The sequence below is a fragment of the Rousettus aegyptiacus genome, unplaced genomic scaffold, assembly GCF_014176215.1.
Source record: "Rousettus aegyptiacus isolate mRouAeg1 unplaced genomic scaffold, mRouAeg1.p scaffold_m13_p_6, whole genome shotgun sequence".
NCBI lineage: Eukaryota > Metazoa > Chordata > Mammalia > Chiroptera > Pteropodidae > Rousettus > Rousettus aegyptiacus.
This window is the reverse complement of record NW_023416309.1, coordinates 5,281,400-5,298,538: the sequence shown is the minus strand read 5'-3', so window position 1 is coordinate 5,298,538 and position 17,139 is coordinate 5,281,400. Positions and strand designations below refer to the sequence as shown.

Sequence of the window (17,139 nt, the reverse complement as noted above, 5' to 3'; positions counted from 1 at the left end):
AGTCCTGAGGGTGGGGGAGGAGGATTTCCTTCTGTAGCAGAGAGGCCAGGGCACAAGAAGGTGGGGCAGATGAACAGTCGCCCAAGGGAAAGCGGCTAGACTGCCCGCCTCCAAAGCCACCCCATGTCAGCCACACTGTAGGCAGCACAGATCTGCCAGGGTGCCTGGGCTCAGAGGAGATAAACATAGACCTTGGCCTCTGATAAGCACCATTGGAAATTCTTTATTGTGCCACTATTTCATAGTGAAAAAACAATGAGATAAAGGCAGTGAAGGCATTAAAAAGAGCCCCTACCCCCAACCTCATTCCATTGTTCACTCTTTCATTCTTTAAGGCTTTGCTCTCTGGACCAGCATGCCTACCTGGGTCTTTTAGCTTTTCCAGAAGGGTCTCAGTCCCTTGTGCCCATGGGCCTAGACAGGCCTAGACCAATGAGATGTGACCAATGCAGGTACCTGGGGCTCAGTGCACACATGAAATGCCTGGCTATGTGCCAGGCTTGTTTTGACAACACTGGTTTCCAGGAAACATTGCTTCCCATCCTTTTCTCTCTCCCAATAAAGCCAATATGATTTTCTCAGTGTGTCCCACCTCTACCTTCTCCTCCCCAAACCAATGACCAGTGGCCCCTTTCTACGTTCCTGCCTTTCCCTCCTGCTGCTGGGGATGCCTTCCTGTCTGTCTTTCTCCACTTTTGATTTCCAGTCCCATATTGCTTTCTCTTCTCCTTTGAAGTCTTTTTTGATCTTTCAGGCATGAAAAAGTGCGGACATATGTATTAACCAGTATTGCAAGATAGAAATTGGGAAAGATCAGGGAAGACTCTGTGGTAACTGGCTTACCAAGGAAGGCTTCCAGGAAGATGTGGACATCAGATAAGCCCTGAGAGATGCTTATGCATTGATATAAATGGAGACTACAAGAGGAAAGGCATGGGAAATGAACATTTGTGAAATAAAATTAGCTGCTTGACCAGGAGCCCAAGGGAACAGGAGCTGGGGATTTTGTGAATCACTGCATGACCTCAAGCTGATTCTGAATGGCTCTGAGCCTCAGTTTGCTCATATGAAATGGAAAGAATGATGGTATCTAATTCATGGAGAAATTATAAGGTCTGTGAGCACCGTGCTTGGCCCTTAATGAGCACTCAATGAACACTAGCTATATTGCTGATAGCACTCTGAGCCTTGGTATCTTCATCAGAAAATGAATTAAGCTGCTCTAAATTAGTGTTTCCTGATGCAAATTTCACCATGGGCCATTGTGTAACTTGTACCAGATCTCATTTATAAAAGGCAAAGCTCTTAGTGGGTTGTGGGCCACTTATAAGAAGATAGCAGCCCCTCTGTTATAAGTTAGTGCCTTGGGAGACTTTGAGACTTGTGTAGCTAAAGTGCTCTGTGGGAGTAAGGAAGTGTAGCCTGAAAGGCTATATCCATGATATATTCTTCTAACCAAGATTTACATAGGCCATGCAAAAAGGTGCTTACATTGCAAAAGAGGAAACAGAGAAGACCCCAATCGTCCTGCCCCGGGGCAGGCAGCTAGTTAATGGCATATTCAGAATAAGAACTCTAGTCTCTAGTCCCAGTTGGGACTACTTCAGCAGTTGAATTTCCAGCCATCATCCTTTCCTCCTAACTGTGAGCATGGGGATACAAACATACGTACACACATATGCATAGGTGCTCAATGTTTCAGCACAGATATGACAAGACCGGGCCCTTAACCAGTTCTCAAGCACAGCTGCAGCTCAAATCCCTCCTTTTGCTCCCAACCCCTCCTTTGGTTATGCAACTTTTCTAATTTGGCTCTCAGCCACACACCATTTGGATTCTGGGTCCTTAATCCTGCCTGGTGAGGCCAAAATGAATGAAACACGGCTCCATTCCCATTTCACAAAGGCTGCACTGTCCAACTAGTGAATGAGTTCCTTCTGCTGAAGCCAAGAGGATGATTCAGGAGGAGGGGCAGCAAGAAGGAGCCCAAAGTCTAGAATAATCACCTACATGTGCCAGCTCATGGGATGGCCCTTTAAAAGGGAGGGGCCTGCCTGCCTTTGTGAGCAGAGGAGAGCTAAGCTAACAGGGAAGAAGGCGAGGATGGCAGAGTCCAGGTCCCTGCCCGCTGGATTTGGGGAGCTGGAGGTGCTTGCTGTGGGGACAGTGCTGATGGTGGAAGGTGAGCCAGGCAGGACCTGGGGTGGAGCGGGGACCCAGTGGGCCACAGCTGCAAACCTGGAAAAGAGAGGTCCCCAAATCCTGCTCCTCTGTGCTTGGACCTGTAGAATACAATCTGCAGGCTAGGAGGCAAGAGAGAAGAGCAGGCAAAGGTCAGGAAGAGATGGACTTTGGGAGAGGGACATCTGCCCAGGGAATGACCAAAAACCAGGGTTCAGGTCTTTTCATGTCTTTCGAGCCAGAAGAAAATTTAATCTATTCTCTGAAAATCATGCTAAGAATCTTACATATAATCAAGCCCCTAATAGGCTCTAGAGACAGACAGCTCTGCCACCTGTGTGACTGTAACCAAGTCACTTGAGCTCTCTGGCCTTCAGTGCCCTGACTTTCCAGTGGATAGTGGTGAAGTTAGATAGGATTATGGGTAAAACGTGCTAGCCGAGATAGACACCTGGGAATTTAAGTTCATTCACTCTCAGCTTTTCCTGCACACCCATCACTGCCACTATCTCCACTCACACAACCCTTAGCATTTCCATTCTAGGAGTGGCCTGGGTCCATGAGGTGCCTGCCTCAACCCAGAATCCCTAAGATGCTCATTGAGGCCGGAGCTGGGACTGTAGACCCTGGAGCTGGGCCAGCCCAAGGCTAGGCTGATGGGGATACAGCCTTTGTTCAGAGCAGTTTCAGAGAAATAACTAACACATTTTCTCACCCAGCAAGAATTGACAGTGGAGAGGGAGCAGCAGCGACAAGGCTGGTCTTGGTAGTCCCAGCCCTTTTTCCTTTTTTCTGGGAAACTTAAAATCTAGCATCCCTCTAGGTCATCAAACATGCCTTGAAATTTACCACTATATGTTTTTGCACATGCTATTCCTCTTTCTAGACTTCTCTCCTGTGCCCTGTCCTAGTAAATCACAGTTTTGAAGGCAGGACCCTTCTCCATTCTTTCCGTTAGATGGGAGAAGCCTAAGCTCAGAGAGTATCAAGTGAGCCAGCTGAAATTCAAGGTCTGGTCTGTCTGCCACCTGAGACCACCCTCTTCAGGCTCACCTCACTGCCTGGTGTCCTAGGCACCCCCTAGCTCTCACAAAGCTTCCTCCTCTCTGAGGCTCTCCTTGACATTGCTCCACAGCACTTAGAGAAGACATTTTGGAATTTGAAAGATTTGAATTTGATTCCCAGCTCCACCAGCTACTAGCTGCAAGTTAGCCTCTCCAAGCCTTAATTTCCCAACTATAAATAGGGAAGACAGTATCCAGGTTAAGACTGGATGACAGGATTCACATAAAGTGCTGAGCACTAGGCTTCATGTGATAAGTGCTCAGTGGCTGCCCGTGATTTTGATCTAGAATGAACCATTCTGCGTTTTATTGATTTTCTTCATTGTCTGTCTTCCTATGAGTTGTGAGTGGTAGAGAGTAGGGTGTGTTTTTATGGCTTTTGGTCTCTGAGGGCCAGCCCACCTTTTAGGTGTTTGATGAGCTGCACTGAGGGACTTGCCGAGTGTGAAGGGGTATTGCAGGGAGGTTGCTGAGGCTCCATCCACCCCACACCCCAGGTTCTGACTCCAGGTGGGCATCACCAACCCTGATACCAGCCCCTACCTTCTTTTCAGCTCTCTCTGGTCTCAGCCTCAATAGCCTGACCATCCTCTCTTTCTGCAAGAATCTAGAGCTGCGGACCCCTACCCACCTGCTTGTGGTGAGCTTGGCTCTGGCAGACAGTGGGATCAGCCTGAATGCTCTCATCTCAGCCACATCCAGCCTCCTCCGGTACAGCTCCCTCCCCAGTCCCTGGGCTCTTGGGTCCTTCCTGGGGCTTCACTTCTGGGCACTGGGCAGCCAGACCAGAGGCTTTCTTCCTACCAATAGAATGCTGACCCTAGGGGAGAAGATGGGTAGGCTGAAATAGGCTAAATCCGAATTTCAGACTATCCACAAAGAACCACAACCAATTTTTGGAACACAGGAGTTGCTTAAACATGACCAACAGAGTGGACTGACTGTGGGGATTAGGAACGTGGACCCTGAAACCAAGCTGCATAAATTTGAATCTTGGCTTTATTATATAAATTAGCTTTTTCTATAAAATGGATATTATTACCTAACTGATATGGTGGTTGGAACTATTGACTTGTTATTATTTGCAAATAACTTAAAACAACACTTGGCACAAAGGAAGCCCTAAATAAGTGTTGGGGAAAAAAAAAAACAAAAAAAAACGGGATTCTTTGACAAGTGTCTAAGACCTTCTTATGTGCAAACCAGTCTTCCAACATGGCCTCAAAAGGTGTTTATAAGATTGTTTTTTTAAACGGACCGAACATTCGGGTACTGCAGATGCAGGCTGGAGGCTGCCTGGGTGTGAATACTCTGTGGGGTCTGAATCAATGAGGATTCCTTGCTGTGATTGCCTCCTACCCCTGCCCAGGGCAAGGAAGAAGCAACTGAATTTTTTACTCTTGCTTGGCCCATGCAGCTGAGTTGGGAGGCCTGGGGTCTTTCCTCTAACTTTGCCTTCATCTGCTGTGTGGTCTTTTCCTCTCTGGGTCTCAGTTTCCCCATCTACGGAATAAAGACATGAGCTGTCTTTCCAACTAGGGTGTTCCATTTCCTGTGATGGAGACAGCTGGTCATGCAGAGACCTTTGTTCCAATCATGGTGCTGGGCCTGGAGAGTTTGTACGGGCTTCCACCTCCACCTCAGTGACTTGCTCTCTAGGCCCCCAGTTTCCTCATAGGAAAAAGAGATAATAAGCCCTCTTCTGAGGAGCTAGGCCAACATTCAGGAAGGTACCCTCAAGTTGATGTTAGGTGGGTCTGGGAGGAGGGACAGAAACAGAGGGGAGGTTTCACTGGTGCCCAGTGTCTCTCACAGGCACTGGCCCTATGGTTCAGACGGCTGCCAGGCTCATGGCTTCCAGGGATTTGCAACAGCATTGGCCAGCATCTGCAGCAGCGCAGCCATTGCCTGGGGGCGCTATCACCACTACTGCACCAGTAAGTGTTTGGGCTCCCAGGGTGGAGGGACATCCTTACAGTGAAAATGATCAAGGCAAAGGCCTGCTCAGTGTTTCCCAGTTTAGGGAAGTGTGGGTGGGGGCAAGAGTACATGAGGGTAGGGTGCAGGCACTCAGGAAAGGAAGGAGGCTGGGAGAATGCAGGAGAGGTAGGTGTTGAGGCACATGCTGGAAAGGCTGCCTGTGCCCTCCCTGCAGCCTCAGGCAAGTCAGGGGTCCTCTCTGAACCCTAATCTCCTCTGAATGGTGATTTTTGTAAACAACCACACAGTTTCATTTTGAAAATCAAAGGAGAGCATGGATATAGAAAATGCCCGTGAAGATAGACGCTGTTGGGAGACAGAGAGACGATTGGGCTGGAGGCAAGTGCTGGGCCTCTGCCATGCCAGGGCTTCATGAGAACCAGCGTAGCTCTACATTTCTCAAGCTGTATTGTCAATACCATCTTCATAATTCGCCATATCAGTGTGCCACCTGCTGTGTTATTTACTTGGTATTTCTGACTTAGAAGTGACTCACTTTAAAAATTGTAAATGCCTGCTTTAGTCTTGTTCTAAATAATATTTGTGATATCACAGCTTTAATGTTTTTATAATTTATATACACATTAATATAAAATACATGTTCACCCATAGCAACCCTCAGCTTGCAGACTGGGAAGCAGAGGCTCAGAAAAGTTAAATAGCTGTCTAGGGTCACACAGCTAATAGAAACAGAGCTGGGATAGGGCATGACCTGGGTACCTCTGGAGGTTGTCTCTCCATTTGTCTCCTGGACTCCATATTTGGAGCTGTGGATTTCCCTAGCACAGAGGTCACTGTGGGGTCCATGGTCAGCATGGCCCTGGGGATGGCCCCTTTAGATTTGCAGATCCACCCTTGCCACAGACACACACAGCACCCAGCCCTTGAATCACATGCCTCTCTCTGTGCCAAAAAAACTACCTTTGTTCTAGCAGGTTAGCACTTCCTGTTCCATCTGACCTTGGAGCTCATCTCCCACCACTAGCCCAGCCCTGCCTCCAAAATTCTCTTGGACCATCACACACACACACACACACACACACACACACACACACACATACACACATGGACTCTCACATGTGCACACACACATGCATCCCTTCTCAGACAGCAAAAGGCTTCTCTGCCTCTATGTAGAACCATTTGTCCCTGTTCCATTGTTCCTACATCAAAGCCCTTCCTGTGCTGCAAGGCACAGTGGAACAGTACCAACACAAGGAAGGGAGAAGGAGGGGGCCTGAGTTTATTTACTATTACTGGATGACCTTAGGTGTGTCTCTTTGGTCATTTGTTTCCAAAACCAAAAAGGCTCATGCAACATATGGGTCAAGATGGATATCAATTATTGTGCCTACAGTTGGCGAGGGTGGGGAGGATCTTAGTCAGCTAGGACTGCCATAACTAAGCACCATAGACTGGGTGGCTAAAACAATAGAAATTTATCTCTTACAGTTCTGGAAGGTGGAAATCCAAGATGAGGGTACCAGCAGAGGTGGGTTCTCTCTTCTCAGTTTGCAGATGGCTGCCTTCTTGCCCTAATGTGGAATAAAGAGAGATCATCTCTCTCATGTCTGTTCTTATAAGGGTGCTAATTCTATCATGGGAGTGCCACCCTCATAGCCTAATTACCTTCCAAAGTTCCCACCCCCAAATACCACCACATGGAGATTAGGGCTTCAACATATGAATTTAGAGGGGATATAACATTCAGTCCATAGCAGAGGGACACATCCAAACAAACTCCATCTGTGGCTGTGTCAATGAAAGTGAAGTTTCAGGATGAGGGGGCATTGAAGACCGGCTCTTCTCTGCTGATCAAACCCCACTTGGATTTCTGTCCTCTATCCTGAGATCTTGTCTGCAAAGGAACGTGAATAAATCATAGACAGAGAAGGCATCTTGGAAAGGCATTCTAAAGCCAGATTCAAGTGGAGCCACCGGATGGGAAGAGCTAGATAAGACTGTGAGGGACATGGGTGGGGGGATAATGGAGGAGGTCAGGTCAATGGGACTGGTCACATTAAAAGATGATGTCAGGGCCCAGCCTCTACCAGTGGCACTGAGATGGGGCCCCAGTTCTTAAGTCGAGAGTTCTCAGAGGGTATCCTGGAAGCAGAGATGGCGTCTTGCTTCTGAGCAAGAGCTAAGGATGGTGGTAAGTCTGGACTCCACCTTCCTCCCCCATGACCTTCACTTGAACCACTATCCACGCTTCTTCCCCAACTTGGCTTTGAGAAGCATACCTATCTCCTTGCCATCCCTCCTTTTCTCTGTCCCCTAAAAAAGATGGTATAGAGCAGGGTTTTCCAAACCCCAGGCTGTGGACCGGTACTAGTCTGTGGCCTGTTAGGAACCGGGGCTCACAGCAGGAGGTGAGTGAGCGAAGTTTCATCTATATTTGCAGCCCCTCTCCAGCACTAGCATCACCACCTCAGCTCCACCTCAGATCATCAGGCATTAGATTCTCATAGGAACACCAGTCCCTATGAGAATCTAATGCCTGATTGGGGACTTCTGATATAGAGTATCTACTAGGAGACTTCTGATATAGAGTATCTACTAGGAGACCTTCCCATCTATTATCTTTTTTATTTTTCATAACAATTCTCTGAAGCAAGAAATATCATTCTCATTTTATAGAGGAAAAAACTGAGGCTCAGAGAAACTCTCAAGTGGCCTGAAGAACAAAGCTATTAAGCATCAGAGCCAGGATTTAGGGCCATTCTTCATAACCAGAAAGTCCATTCTTTTTCACTCTGATAGCTATTGCCTCCTGTCAACCATCCTCTTCTTCTGTCCACACAGGCAGCCGATTGGCATGGAACACAGCTGTATCCTTGGTGCTCTTTGTGTGGCTGTCTTCCGCCTTCTGGGCAGCACTGCCCCTCCTCGGCTGGGGCCACTATGACTATGAGCCCCTGGGGACATGCTGCACTCTGGACTATTCCAGGAGGGACAGGTGAGGTGGGAGGCTCCCTTCCATGGGAATCTTGACTTTGAACTCTTACAACCACAATTTCACAACTGAAAATTCAAATGAGGGAATGTCAATGAGATTGCTAGACAACCTCAACATCTTAGTCATGATACCCACTTGTAGGTTGACAGTGAGACTGAATACTGGCCAAGTGGTGGAAATGTTATGCAAACTGGGCACAGAGGTGGGTCTCAGAAGGGGCATCATCTAGTGAGTCATTGTCCTGTGTTGGTTATAATGGCAACTGAGCCCCATGACCCCTTTGACATCTTCCACACACTCAGCTGTCCAGCTCTGAATTTATTATTTTCAAGAGAAAGTCATGTCCTCAGTTCAATAGTTTCAAAGAATGTTACAGTCTTTGCATTGAGAGAGACCTTGGCAAACAATTCAGGTCTCTGAATTCCCTGAGCACCTGCTGTGAGCCAAACCCTGGAGAGGTGGGAGCAAATACTTAAGGGCCCCTCTATCATAGAGTATATCTAGTACTGTTCCATCCATGGGGCTCTGGGGGAGACCAGGGCTTAGGAAGACCCATTAGGGGCTGCCCTGGGGAAGGGCACAAGGGCTTCAGTCTCTCTCTTCCCATCTAAGTACTAACCAGGCCTAACCCCACTTAGCTTCTGAGATCAGACGAGACTGGGCACATTCATGGTGGTATGGCCATAGACGCTTCAGCCTCCCTCTTGCTTCCACTAGAACCATGTTTCTCTCATCTGCTTTACATGTTTACTGATGAAGCATCTGCCCCTGATGATGGGCTTCTCAGGTGAAACCCACTGAAGAACCCTGGGCCTGCACCGAGTATCCTTCCAGGATACTCCCTGCAGGTATTTCTTCAGTCTGTGTCCAGTCATTCTGGCAGCCCTTCTGTCCACCCATCCTTAATGGACAGCACCACGGGGACATGGTATCCCCTTCATGAATGGTTAGCCTTCCTTCCTCCCACGGCCACGATTTCTTCAGTGACCCAGTGTCCAGTCTCTTTGTTATCCATGGGGCCCTTTCAAACCCCTGTGCCAGTAACACTCTTCAAATGCTCCTTCCTCTTGATCCACTGACACCTCTATCTGGTAAATGAATCTCCCTAATGAAAGAGCCCCATTTTTCATACTGAGGGCACAGAGAACAGGGCTAAGCACTTGAACTGCCCAACAGTGAGTTGAAGCAGGATTCTTCCTCATCTCAGCTCCCTGGCTCCTAAAGGCAAGGTTAGGAGAAACTAGTGGCTCCTTGGCTGTGAGGGGAGTTCAGCAGGGACACTGGCTCTGAGCACCCTACTCTGAGCACTCATCTGATGGAAGCAGTTCCCTGCACGTGACTGTCCAGAGCAATGGCTGATGGGCTTTTGAGGACAGCTGATAATCCCCCAGACATGACTCTTACTCCTCCATCCCCTCTGCCTGTAGAAACTTCACCAGCTTTCTCTTCACCATGGCTTTTTTCAACTTCGTCCTGCCCCTCTTCATCACACTCACATCCTATCGGCTCATGGAGCAGAAACTCGGGAAGACTGGCCATCCCCAGGTAAGGACCAACTTCAAGAGCAGGAGAAACCTCTCTGTCCCTCTCAGGGACACCAGGGAACATGAATGATGCGACAGAGAGCAATCAGGGGTTTCAGTGTTTTCCATAACCAGAGGGAAATCCAGTGTTAGGGCAGAGGAATGCACCATCCCTGTCATCACTGGGACTAGCTAAGACCTGGAGGAAGGAGCAGGACTGCTCATACTACCAGAGACAGGGTGCCCTTCCAGACACCATCCATGCTATTATGTTTCCTTTGTCCCAAGGATGTGAGGGTTGGCACAAAATTACACACTTTTAAAATGCTGCTTTTAAATTGCTTCGAGATGTTTAAGTTAATCACAGGCACAGGCTGTTACCACATAAAATCACATCGCAAGCACATTTGTCCAAGCAAAACAACACTTTAAAGTAAGCCCCACCTCCACCTGCTATTTCTAAATTTCTGTATTCATATTCCTTTGTCACAATTTTTCTTTAACTTTGTCACCTGGATAATCCCTAACAGATGAGTCATAACAAGCACCAAAGATTTTTTTAAAAAAATAGATACTAATAGTATTTTATCTGCATTATGTCGCTTCATTTTTGCAACCACTCTCAGAGAAAGGAAGGTTTTATAATCCTTATAGAAATCACCGACTAGAAAATCGAGACTGAAAGTGGTTAGCTAAGCAACTCATCAAAAGCCACAACTAGGAACCGCGGAGTTGTATCAAATTCAGGTCTTGGACTTCATCACCCAAGTGGTCAGTCACCGTACATAAAAGAAACATTCTCATTGTTGAGACTCTTAATCTACCACATTGTTTTTCCCCTGTGAACTGGAAAAGGACTGTATAAATCTACTTTAGCTGGAGACCAGCTTACTCTGATGAGGGCTATGCTGGGAGCAGAACTGCATCCCAAGCTCTCAGCTCAGTGCTCACCTGTTCATCACCACCTCCAAGCCCTGCCTCAGTGCTCAAGGTCTCCACATTTGTTGGAGGTTCAATCAGCCAGAAGGCAAGTCAGGCACATGGGTTTTCTCATTTTTCCAGGTTGACTTTAAATCATGAGTTCTGGTAGCATCAAACAGAAGTCACCCAGGAACCTTGACGGCAGGCTTAAGTCACCTTCTTTGTTAAAGGAAAACATAGTCAAGAGAAAATAGGCACTGATTTTTAGCATCAGAATTTATCATCTGAGAGTATGTGAGAAGTAGAACATGGCAACCTCCATCCTGAAATTAGATCACGAGTCATGCGCTCCCCTGTGGCCCCAGGTGGTACCACGTTGCCTGCTCCCTACTTGTATCACTCTACAGAAAGCAGCCCCTTTGAACCCAGGACAGGTTGACCTGTCTGCAGCTGCTGCTGATGAGCTGGTTCTGGGACTGAGATGTGAGAGCAGCTCAGCCTAGGGATGCTCATGCGCACAGCCACACTCACAGAGCCAGGGTTCAACCATGAAGGAAACTCATTATCTGCCCCCACCCCCTGCCTCCAGGCAAGGCAGGTATTATCAGGCCATTTTACGGACAAAGCACCTGAGGTCAAGTAAGACTACATGACAGGCTTAGGGTCCCACATCTTAAACAGCAGAAAGGTTCATCTGGTCCCAAGTTTTTCCGCAGGCTCTGAATCTTCCCACAGTCCAGTCACACTGCCCATGAGTGCCTGCATGGTCTCTGGGCTGTGTGGGGCTGCCGGCCACCAAAATCAAGTCAGTGCCTCCATTCTGTGACAATTTTTCCCCAGGTGAACACCACTCTGCCAGCCAGAACGCTGATGCTCTGCTGGGGACCCTATGCCCTCCTGTATCTATACGCAGCTGTCATGGACGTGACCTCCATCTCCCCCAAGCTGCAGATGGTACAGATATCTCCAGTACCCAGACTGGAACATTCTCTATCTTTGTGTCTCTCTGTCTTATCTCATCTCTCTTTCTTGCTTTGCTATCTCCATGATAGATAGACTCTCTCTCTTCCTCTGAGCACTCATAATGCATTGGGAATTTGCTTGTCACCCAGGGCACATGGGGCTACTGTTTGATTTTGCCTAAGCCTCATGTAAGATGACAGGGACAAACAGCCAGGTGGTGAACATGCACTCTGGGATGAGGGGCTGAGACATGTGTGTTACCATGCAACATCTGGCAGCTGGTCAGGGAAAACTTAGAGTTGGCAGAATCGAGCAGACAACAAAAGATTGGTGGCTTTGGGTGGGGGAGGGCTGGGGTCACCAGGTGGAACCAGGGAGAAGAGCAGAGGCTTTGAAGCTTCTTTCCTGGATGTTTCTGCTGCAACAGGTGCCCGCTCTCATTGCCAAAATGGCGCCCACGATCAACGCTGTGAACTATGCCCTGGGCAGCGAGATGGTGCAGAGGGGGATCTGGCAGTGCCTCTCGCCGCAGAGAAGTGAGCGGGACCATGCACAGTGAGCCTCTCCATGAGGCTGCTCAGACCCAGGCCCACCCATGCTGCCCTGGACTGAGCCCCACGTCAGGAGGCCACCCTGAGAGCCCTGCCCAGCAACCTCAGAAACCAAGCTCCAGACATGTTTCCTCCATCCCCAATGGCCCTGTTGAGCCTAACACTAGGGAACTCAGAGAGAAAGCAGGCTACATGGGAGGAGCTGGGGCTTTGGAACCAGGTGGACCTGAGTGTTGGTCATAGCCCTCCACACAGAGGCTGAGAGACCTTGAGAAAGTCACTGCCCATGACCCTTAACATAAGGATATTAACACAGACTCCATGGAGCTATTGTGAAGCTTGAACAGGATAATGAATACTCACCACACACATAATAGCTGCTCATTAAAACAGAATTGTTAGGGCTCAAACTCTTACATAGAAAGAGGTAAAAGCCTCAGGGTTACTTGTGGAAACTCGACCCAGGCTGCCAGCATTCAGACACTACTTATTAAATTGTGATCTGGTACAAGTGACTTACTCTGCTTGTGCATCTGTTTCCCAGCTTGTGAGATGTGATGACAGTAATGGTGGTTTGACTGTGCAGCAAGGATCAGGATGCTACCTGGCATGTTAAGTGCTCACAGAGAGTTAGACACCAGCACCCACCAGTCAAAGACAGCTAGCTGCATGTTGCTTAGTTTCCAACATTAAAAAATCAGGACAATTTATTTAAAACTCCAGATATCTGAAGAGGAGGCCCCACCAGCCTCCTCCACAGTGACATTTTGCAGAGCTCAGGGCAACTCTGCGCTTTTCCCAGGCACGTCTTCTCCCATCAGCTGCAGCTCATGCTTTCCCTGTGGAGCTCGTGGGCATGCGAGTTTGTGACACTAACGCTAGGGTTGCCACTTCTGGATGTACATCTGCACCTCCCACAAAGTCTGCACTTCAGGGACAAGGTGTGGAAGGTACACAGACCTGAGTAAGACCCATTGCCCTAGACAGAAAAGGAGATGATTGGCAGAAGGATCAAGGGCTCCACGGAGGGTCTGATGATGGAGGAGCAGTTGCAGGAAGAATGGAGCTGAGCAGGGAAGAGACAAACCCCCAGGGATGGGGATGGGTGCTCATGAGAACAGCATCTGGGTTCCCTATGCATCAAGACCTGCCTCTCAGTTTTACAAATGCAGAAAATCAGGTCACATAGACATAGGTCACAAGAAGTCTGCACAAAGCAGAGGCCTGTTCAGTCATCTTGCAAAACCAGCTGGGGTGAAAGGAGGCAGCCTTCCCACAGCACTGTTTTCTAGACCATGCCCTGTACCAGGTGCTGTGGAGACAAGATGCCACTTGTCCTCACTCCAGCACCCACACAGGGTTCTTGTCTTATGCCCTGGAGTGGGGCCAGGAGGGGAAATCCCAGATCCAAGCCAGACTCACACACAGACTGAGCAGGTGACCAGGAAGGCAATGGGGTCCTGGGCCCACAGATATTGACCCAGCCCTCCCAGACCTAGTAAATTGTTTTTACTAGGACCTTCCCTATAATCCACCATTAGAGACATAACTCACTAAGGAGGGACAAAGGAACACAGTGAGAAGAGAAGGGAGAGGACCCCAGATTCAGAGAGAGAAAGGGTAGGTGAGTGGAGACTAAAGACAACCAATGGGAGTAGCCAGTGTCCCCAAACATGTCATGCCCCTGCCTGTGCTGAGGAGAGGTGGAGAGCAAGGCAAATTGGCTGGGTGTGATCAAGGGCATCTTTAGTTCAAGCCTAAGCCCATGAGGCGCAGGAGAAAGCAGGCTCAGGGCATCTCTACTCTGGACTGTGTCGGCAGGAGATAGCCCAGTGGGAAGTGATCAAAGCCCCTGCTGAAGCCATTTACTTTAGAAGCTCTGAGTCTACCTACACGCCTGCTTCTCACTCACAGAGTAGGTTTAGGGAGTCTCTTTATCTTTGGGCTTTCCTATCCATGTCCCAGAGCACTTTCAGCACCTCAAGTCTCCTGTGGACACTGTGTGCAGGGCCTCTCACCAACTCCAGCACCCCCACTCACTCTTCCATGGAGTAGCTCAGGTACCTCTGGGGGCCAGAGGGACAAGGGAGGTAACTGAGTCTCATTGGAGAACCACCTTTCTGAGGGCCCTTGGCACAGTCACTGGGCTGGGAGAGGAATCAGAGGTGCCAGTCCCTGGATCATGGCTAGCACCTGACACGAGTTAGAGCACAGCCCCCAGAACCTCCTGAGGCTCCCTTCGCTCTGTGCAGCCCTGTGGCCAGTTCTCACCCCTCAAACTCTGTCTGCTGATTACTACAGTGAATGTGTACATTTTTATAATCAGAAAAAAATATGAGAAGAAAGAAGTTACCTGTGCCTCCTTGGGGCTTTTGTTTCCTGGCCCCTTCTGTTTGTCTAATTTTGGTGACAGTCCCTCGCAACCAACCTCATTCTCCTGCCCACCCTAAGGCTTCTGCAGAATAAGATCCTGCCCTTTCTGGGCACCTCAGGTCTCTTCATCCCAGTTCTCTTCCCTCTGTTCACTCACGTGGCCCCTTCTAATGCCACCTAGTAGGAAGAGTGCCCTGCTCCTCCTACACACAGACACAACGGGCTTGGAGGGAACACACCAGCATGATGCCCCCACCCATACCATCCATCACGGGGACCACTATGCTCTCCTCAAGTTCCCTGAATGTCAGGAGAACTGAGGCCACATGGTGGGCAGAGGAACGGGAAGCTAGGAAAGGAGGGTGAAAGCAACAGAGACTCCAGAGCCCGCTCCATAGACATGAGGGCACCTTCACTGGGGCCTGGGAAATGGCCTAGCCTTTGCTTCAGGTCTCACCAGCACTCCAGACCATTGGCCTCAGCCCACACTGCGCCACCAAAAGGACCCAGGGTGGATTTGGAAGAGGCCATCAAGAGGCAGGTGGACAACAAGAACCAGGTGCCATAAAACAATCAAGCAATCACTCAGTCACTTCCTCATTTGTAAATCAGTGTCCATTTGACCCCTAATCCCTGTCAGTGTCATTTGGTCTTGTTCATCTACTCCCTCAATATGTATTTAATGAACTGCTGCTGTGTGTCAGACATTGTGTTAATGGAATGACACAGGGTCAAAATCCTTCTAGTTACCTCAGAAGTCCATGGCCTCTCCTCATCATGGCATTTGTGAGTAAAATATAGGTGCTAGTATGGTTATAAAGCCAAAACTAAAGATTAGGGTAGAGCTATGTCTAAGTAACTGGAATCAGGCACAGTAATAAGGGTGATTAAGATTACCTGGAAGTTTCCTTCTGTATCTTTTCAAGTCTTTTCCTCAAAACTAGTCTTTTCCCTCATTCTAGACAAATTAAACATGCCCTCTGAACTTCACTGTGCACTTAGTTTAACCATGTATTTCGACAGGACTGTCCTCCACAGACTTTCAATGCACAGTGCCTGCTGGCTTCATTCTAGACTTTTTAAAAATTTCTGTGGTTTGACATGATAATCTTAATGCCACCATTGTTTTTTAAAGTTACCAGGGGCTGTAGGTGAGTCACGAGCCCTCTGTCGTCCACCCTGTCCATCTTCCCAGTCTGAGTGGGCTCTGACAAAAGCAAAAGGTATTCAAACTCTATCAAAAGTCTAACTTAAACAAACAAACAAACAAACAAACAAAAAATTTGATGTTTGTTATGCATTCAATGTTTGAGTCCTCCCAAAATTTTTATGTTGAAGCCCTAATTTCCAACATGACTACGTTTGGTGATAGAGCCTTAACAGACGGGATTAAAATTAAATAAGGTCAGAAGGGTGGAGGCCTGATCTGATAGGATTAGTGTCCTTTTAAGAAGAGATACTAGAGAGAGAGTTCTCCCTCCACTCTTATAAACTGAAGAAAGGCCATGTGAGGACAGGGAGAAAGCAGCTATCTGCAAGCCAAGGAGAGAACTCTCACCAGACACAAAACCTGCTGTCACCTTGATCTTGGACTTCTATCTCCAGAACTATGATACAATACATTTCTTTTGTTGAAGACACTGAGCCAGTGGTAGTTTGCCCTGACAGACCTAGCCAACTAGTACAATGTTACACGAAAGCTCATTGTTTAAAACAGCTGACAGTGGACAGGAGGAGAGCCTGGCTGGTGCCACTGCCCGGTTCGAAGTACTCAGTGCCACTTCTGCTGAACCCCAGGATTGTACAAAGTCCACTTTAAAAGGCACAAAATGTGTTTTCTAAGATTTCCTCCCAGTCTAGGATCCATTGGTTTCAGAGTTTATTTAAGATCTTTGGCAAAGAAATATAAGGACAATAGAATAATACCCCCGTCCCATCCCACCTTCTTGTTTGGAAAGATGACTCTGCCTATTGATAAATGGACTTAAAGTCACAAATAAAGTAGTAAGTTGTTTCTGAGGTAAAGGAATAGACAATCATTGTCCTCCTCCCCAAAGTCCCCACTGGGAAAATTTTCCTGGGGAAAGGAAGGACTAAGTGCCGGATCGATTAGCAAAAAAATGGAAATATAAATTAATTATAGCCTAAAATATCTCTACATTTTTTCTTAAAATCAAGGAGATTTTGCAAATTTTCCACATAGATAAATAAATTCAACGTCAAGGTAGAATTTATTTGCCTTTCTCCTTACCATGAAATTGATGGCATTCTTCTGTTTTCCCTGTCAGAGATACTCCTAGTTCATTTCTCACAAATACGAGCTCACTAGCTCTCCTACCAAATTTCCTCCCATCTATACTCCCTATATCAGTAAATATCATCACTGTGTGTCCTGTCACATAAGCTAAATGAAGAGGGGAAAGCAAATATCTAATATGCTTATTTACCTGACAGGATAGGATGGCGTAGTGCTTAGTTTCTACCACAAGGTGGCAGTGCTATCTCAATGATAAATGCATCCTGGGCCTCCTGCACAGTTGGTAGGTGTCCTTCTGAAGAGCCTGGAAGTTCCGGGACAAGGCCAAGTGAGTGAATTTTTGATTCCTGCAGAATCTCAGACAAGA

At 47.9% G+C, this 17,139-nt stretch overlaps 1 protein-coding gene across 4 annotated transcripts; it reads left to right on the top strand.

Annotated features, from left to right (window-relative positions):
• The first annotated feature begins 2,076 nt into the window (after positions 1–2,076).
• On the top strand, positions 2,077–15,619 carry RGR (retinal G protein coupled receptor). 4 transcript variants are annotated; one of them, XM_016130180.2, is made up of 7 exons: positions 2,077–2,182; positions 3,800–3,956; positions 5,061–5,182; positions 8,031–8,184; positions 9,612–9,729; positions 11,469–11,582; positions 12,019–15,619. In XM_016130180.2, the coding sequence occupies exons 1-7, from the start codon at positions 2,104–2,106 to the stop codon at positions 12,148–12,150; spliced, it is 876 nt and encodes a 291-aa protein (XP_015985666.2). In that variant the 5' UTR covers positions 2,077–2,103; the 3' UTR covers positions 12,151–15,619. The 4 variants fall into 4 exon arrangements, with proteins under 4 accessions (XP_015985666.2, XP_015985665.2, XP_015985668.2 ...); XM_016130179.2 differs by having other exon boundaries at positions 5,049–5,182; XM_016130182.2 differs by lacking the exon at positions 11,469–11,582.
• The last annotated feature ends 1,520 nt before the right edge of the window (positions 15,620–17,139 follow it).

Bases quoted from the DNA above. Each gene is read 5' to 3' on its own strand.
- RGR (XM_016130179.2), top strand. From the start codon at position 2,104: ATGGCAGAGTCCAGGTCCCTGCCCGCTGGATTTGGGGAGCTGGAGGTG. The intron at 3,957-5,048 runs GTACAGCTCCCT...ACTGGTGCCCAG, and splicing joins GCCACATCCAGCCTCCTCCG to TGTCTCTCACAGGCACTGGC. The intron at 8,185-9,611 runs GTGAGGTGGGAG...CTCTGCCTGTAG, and splicing joins GACTATTCCAGGAGGGACAG to AAACTTCACCAGCTTTCTCT.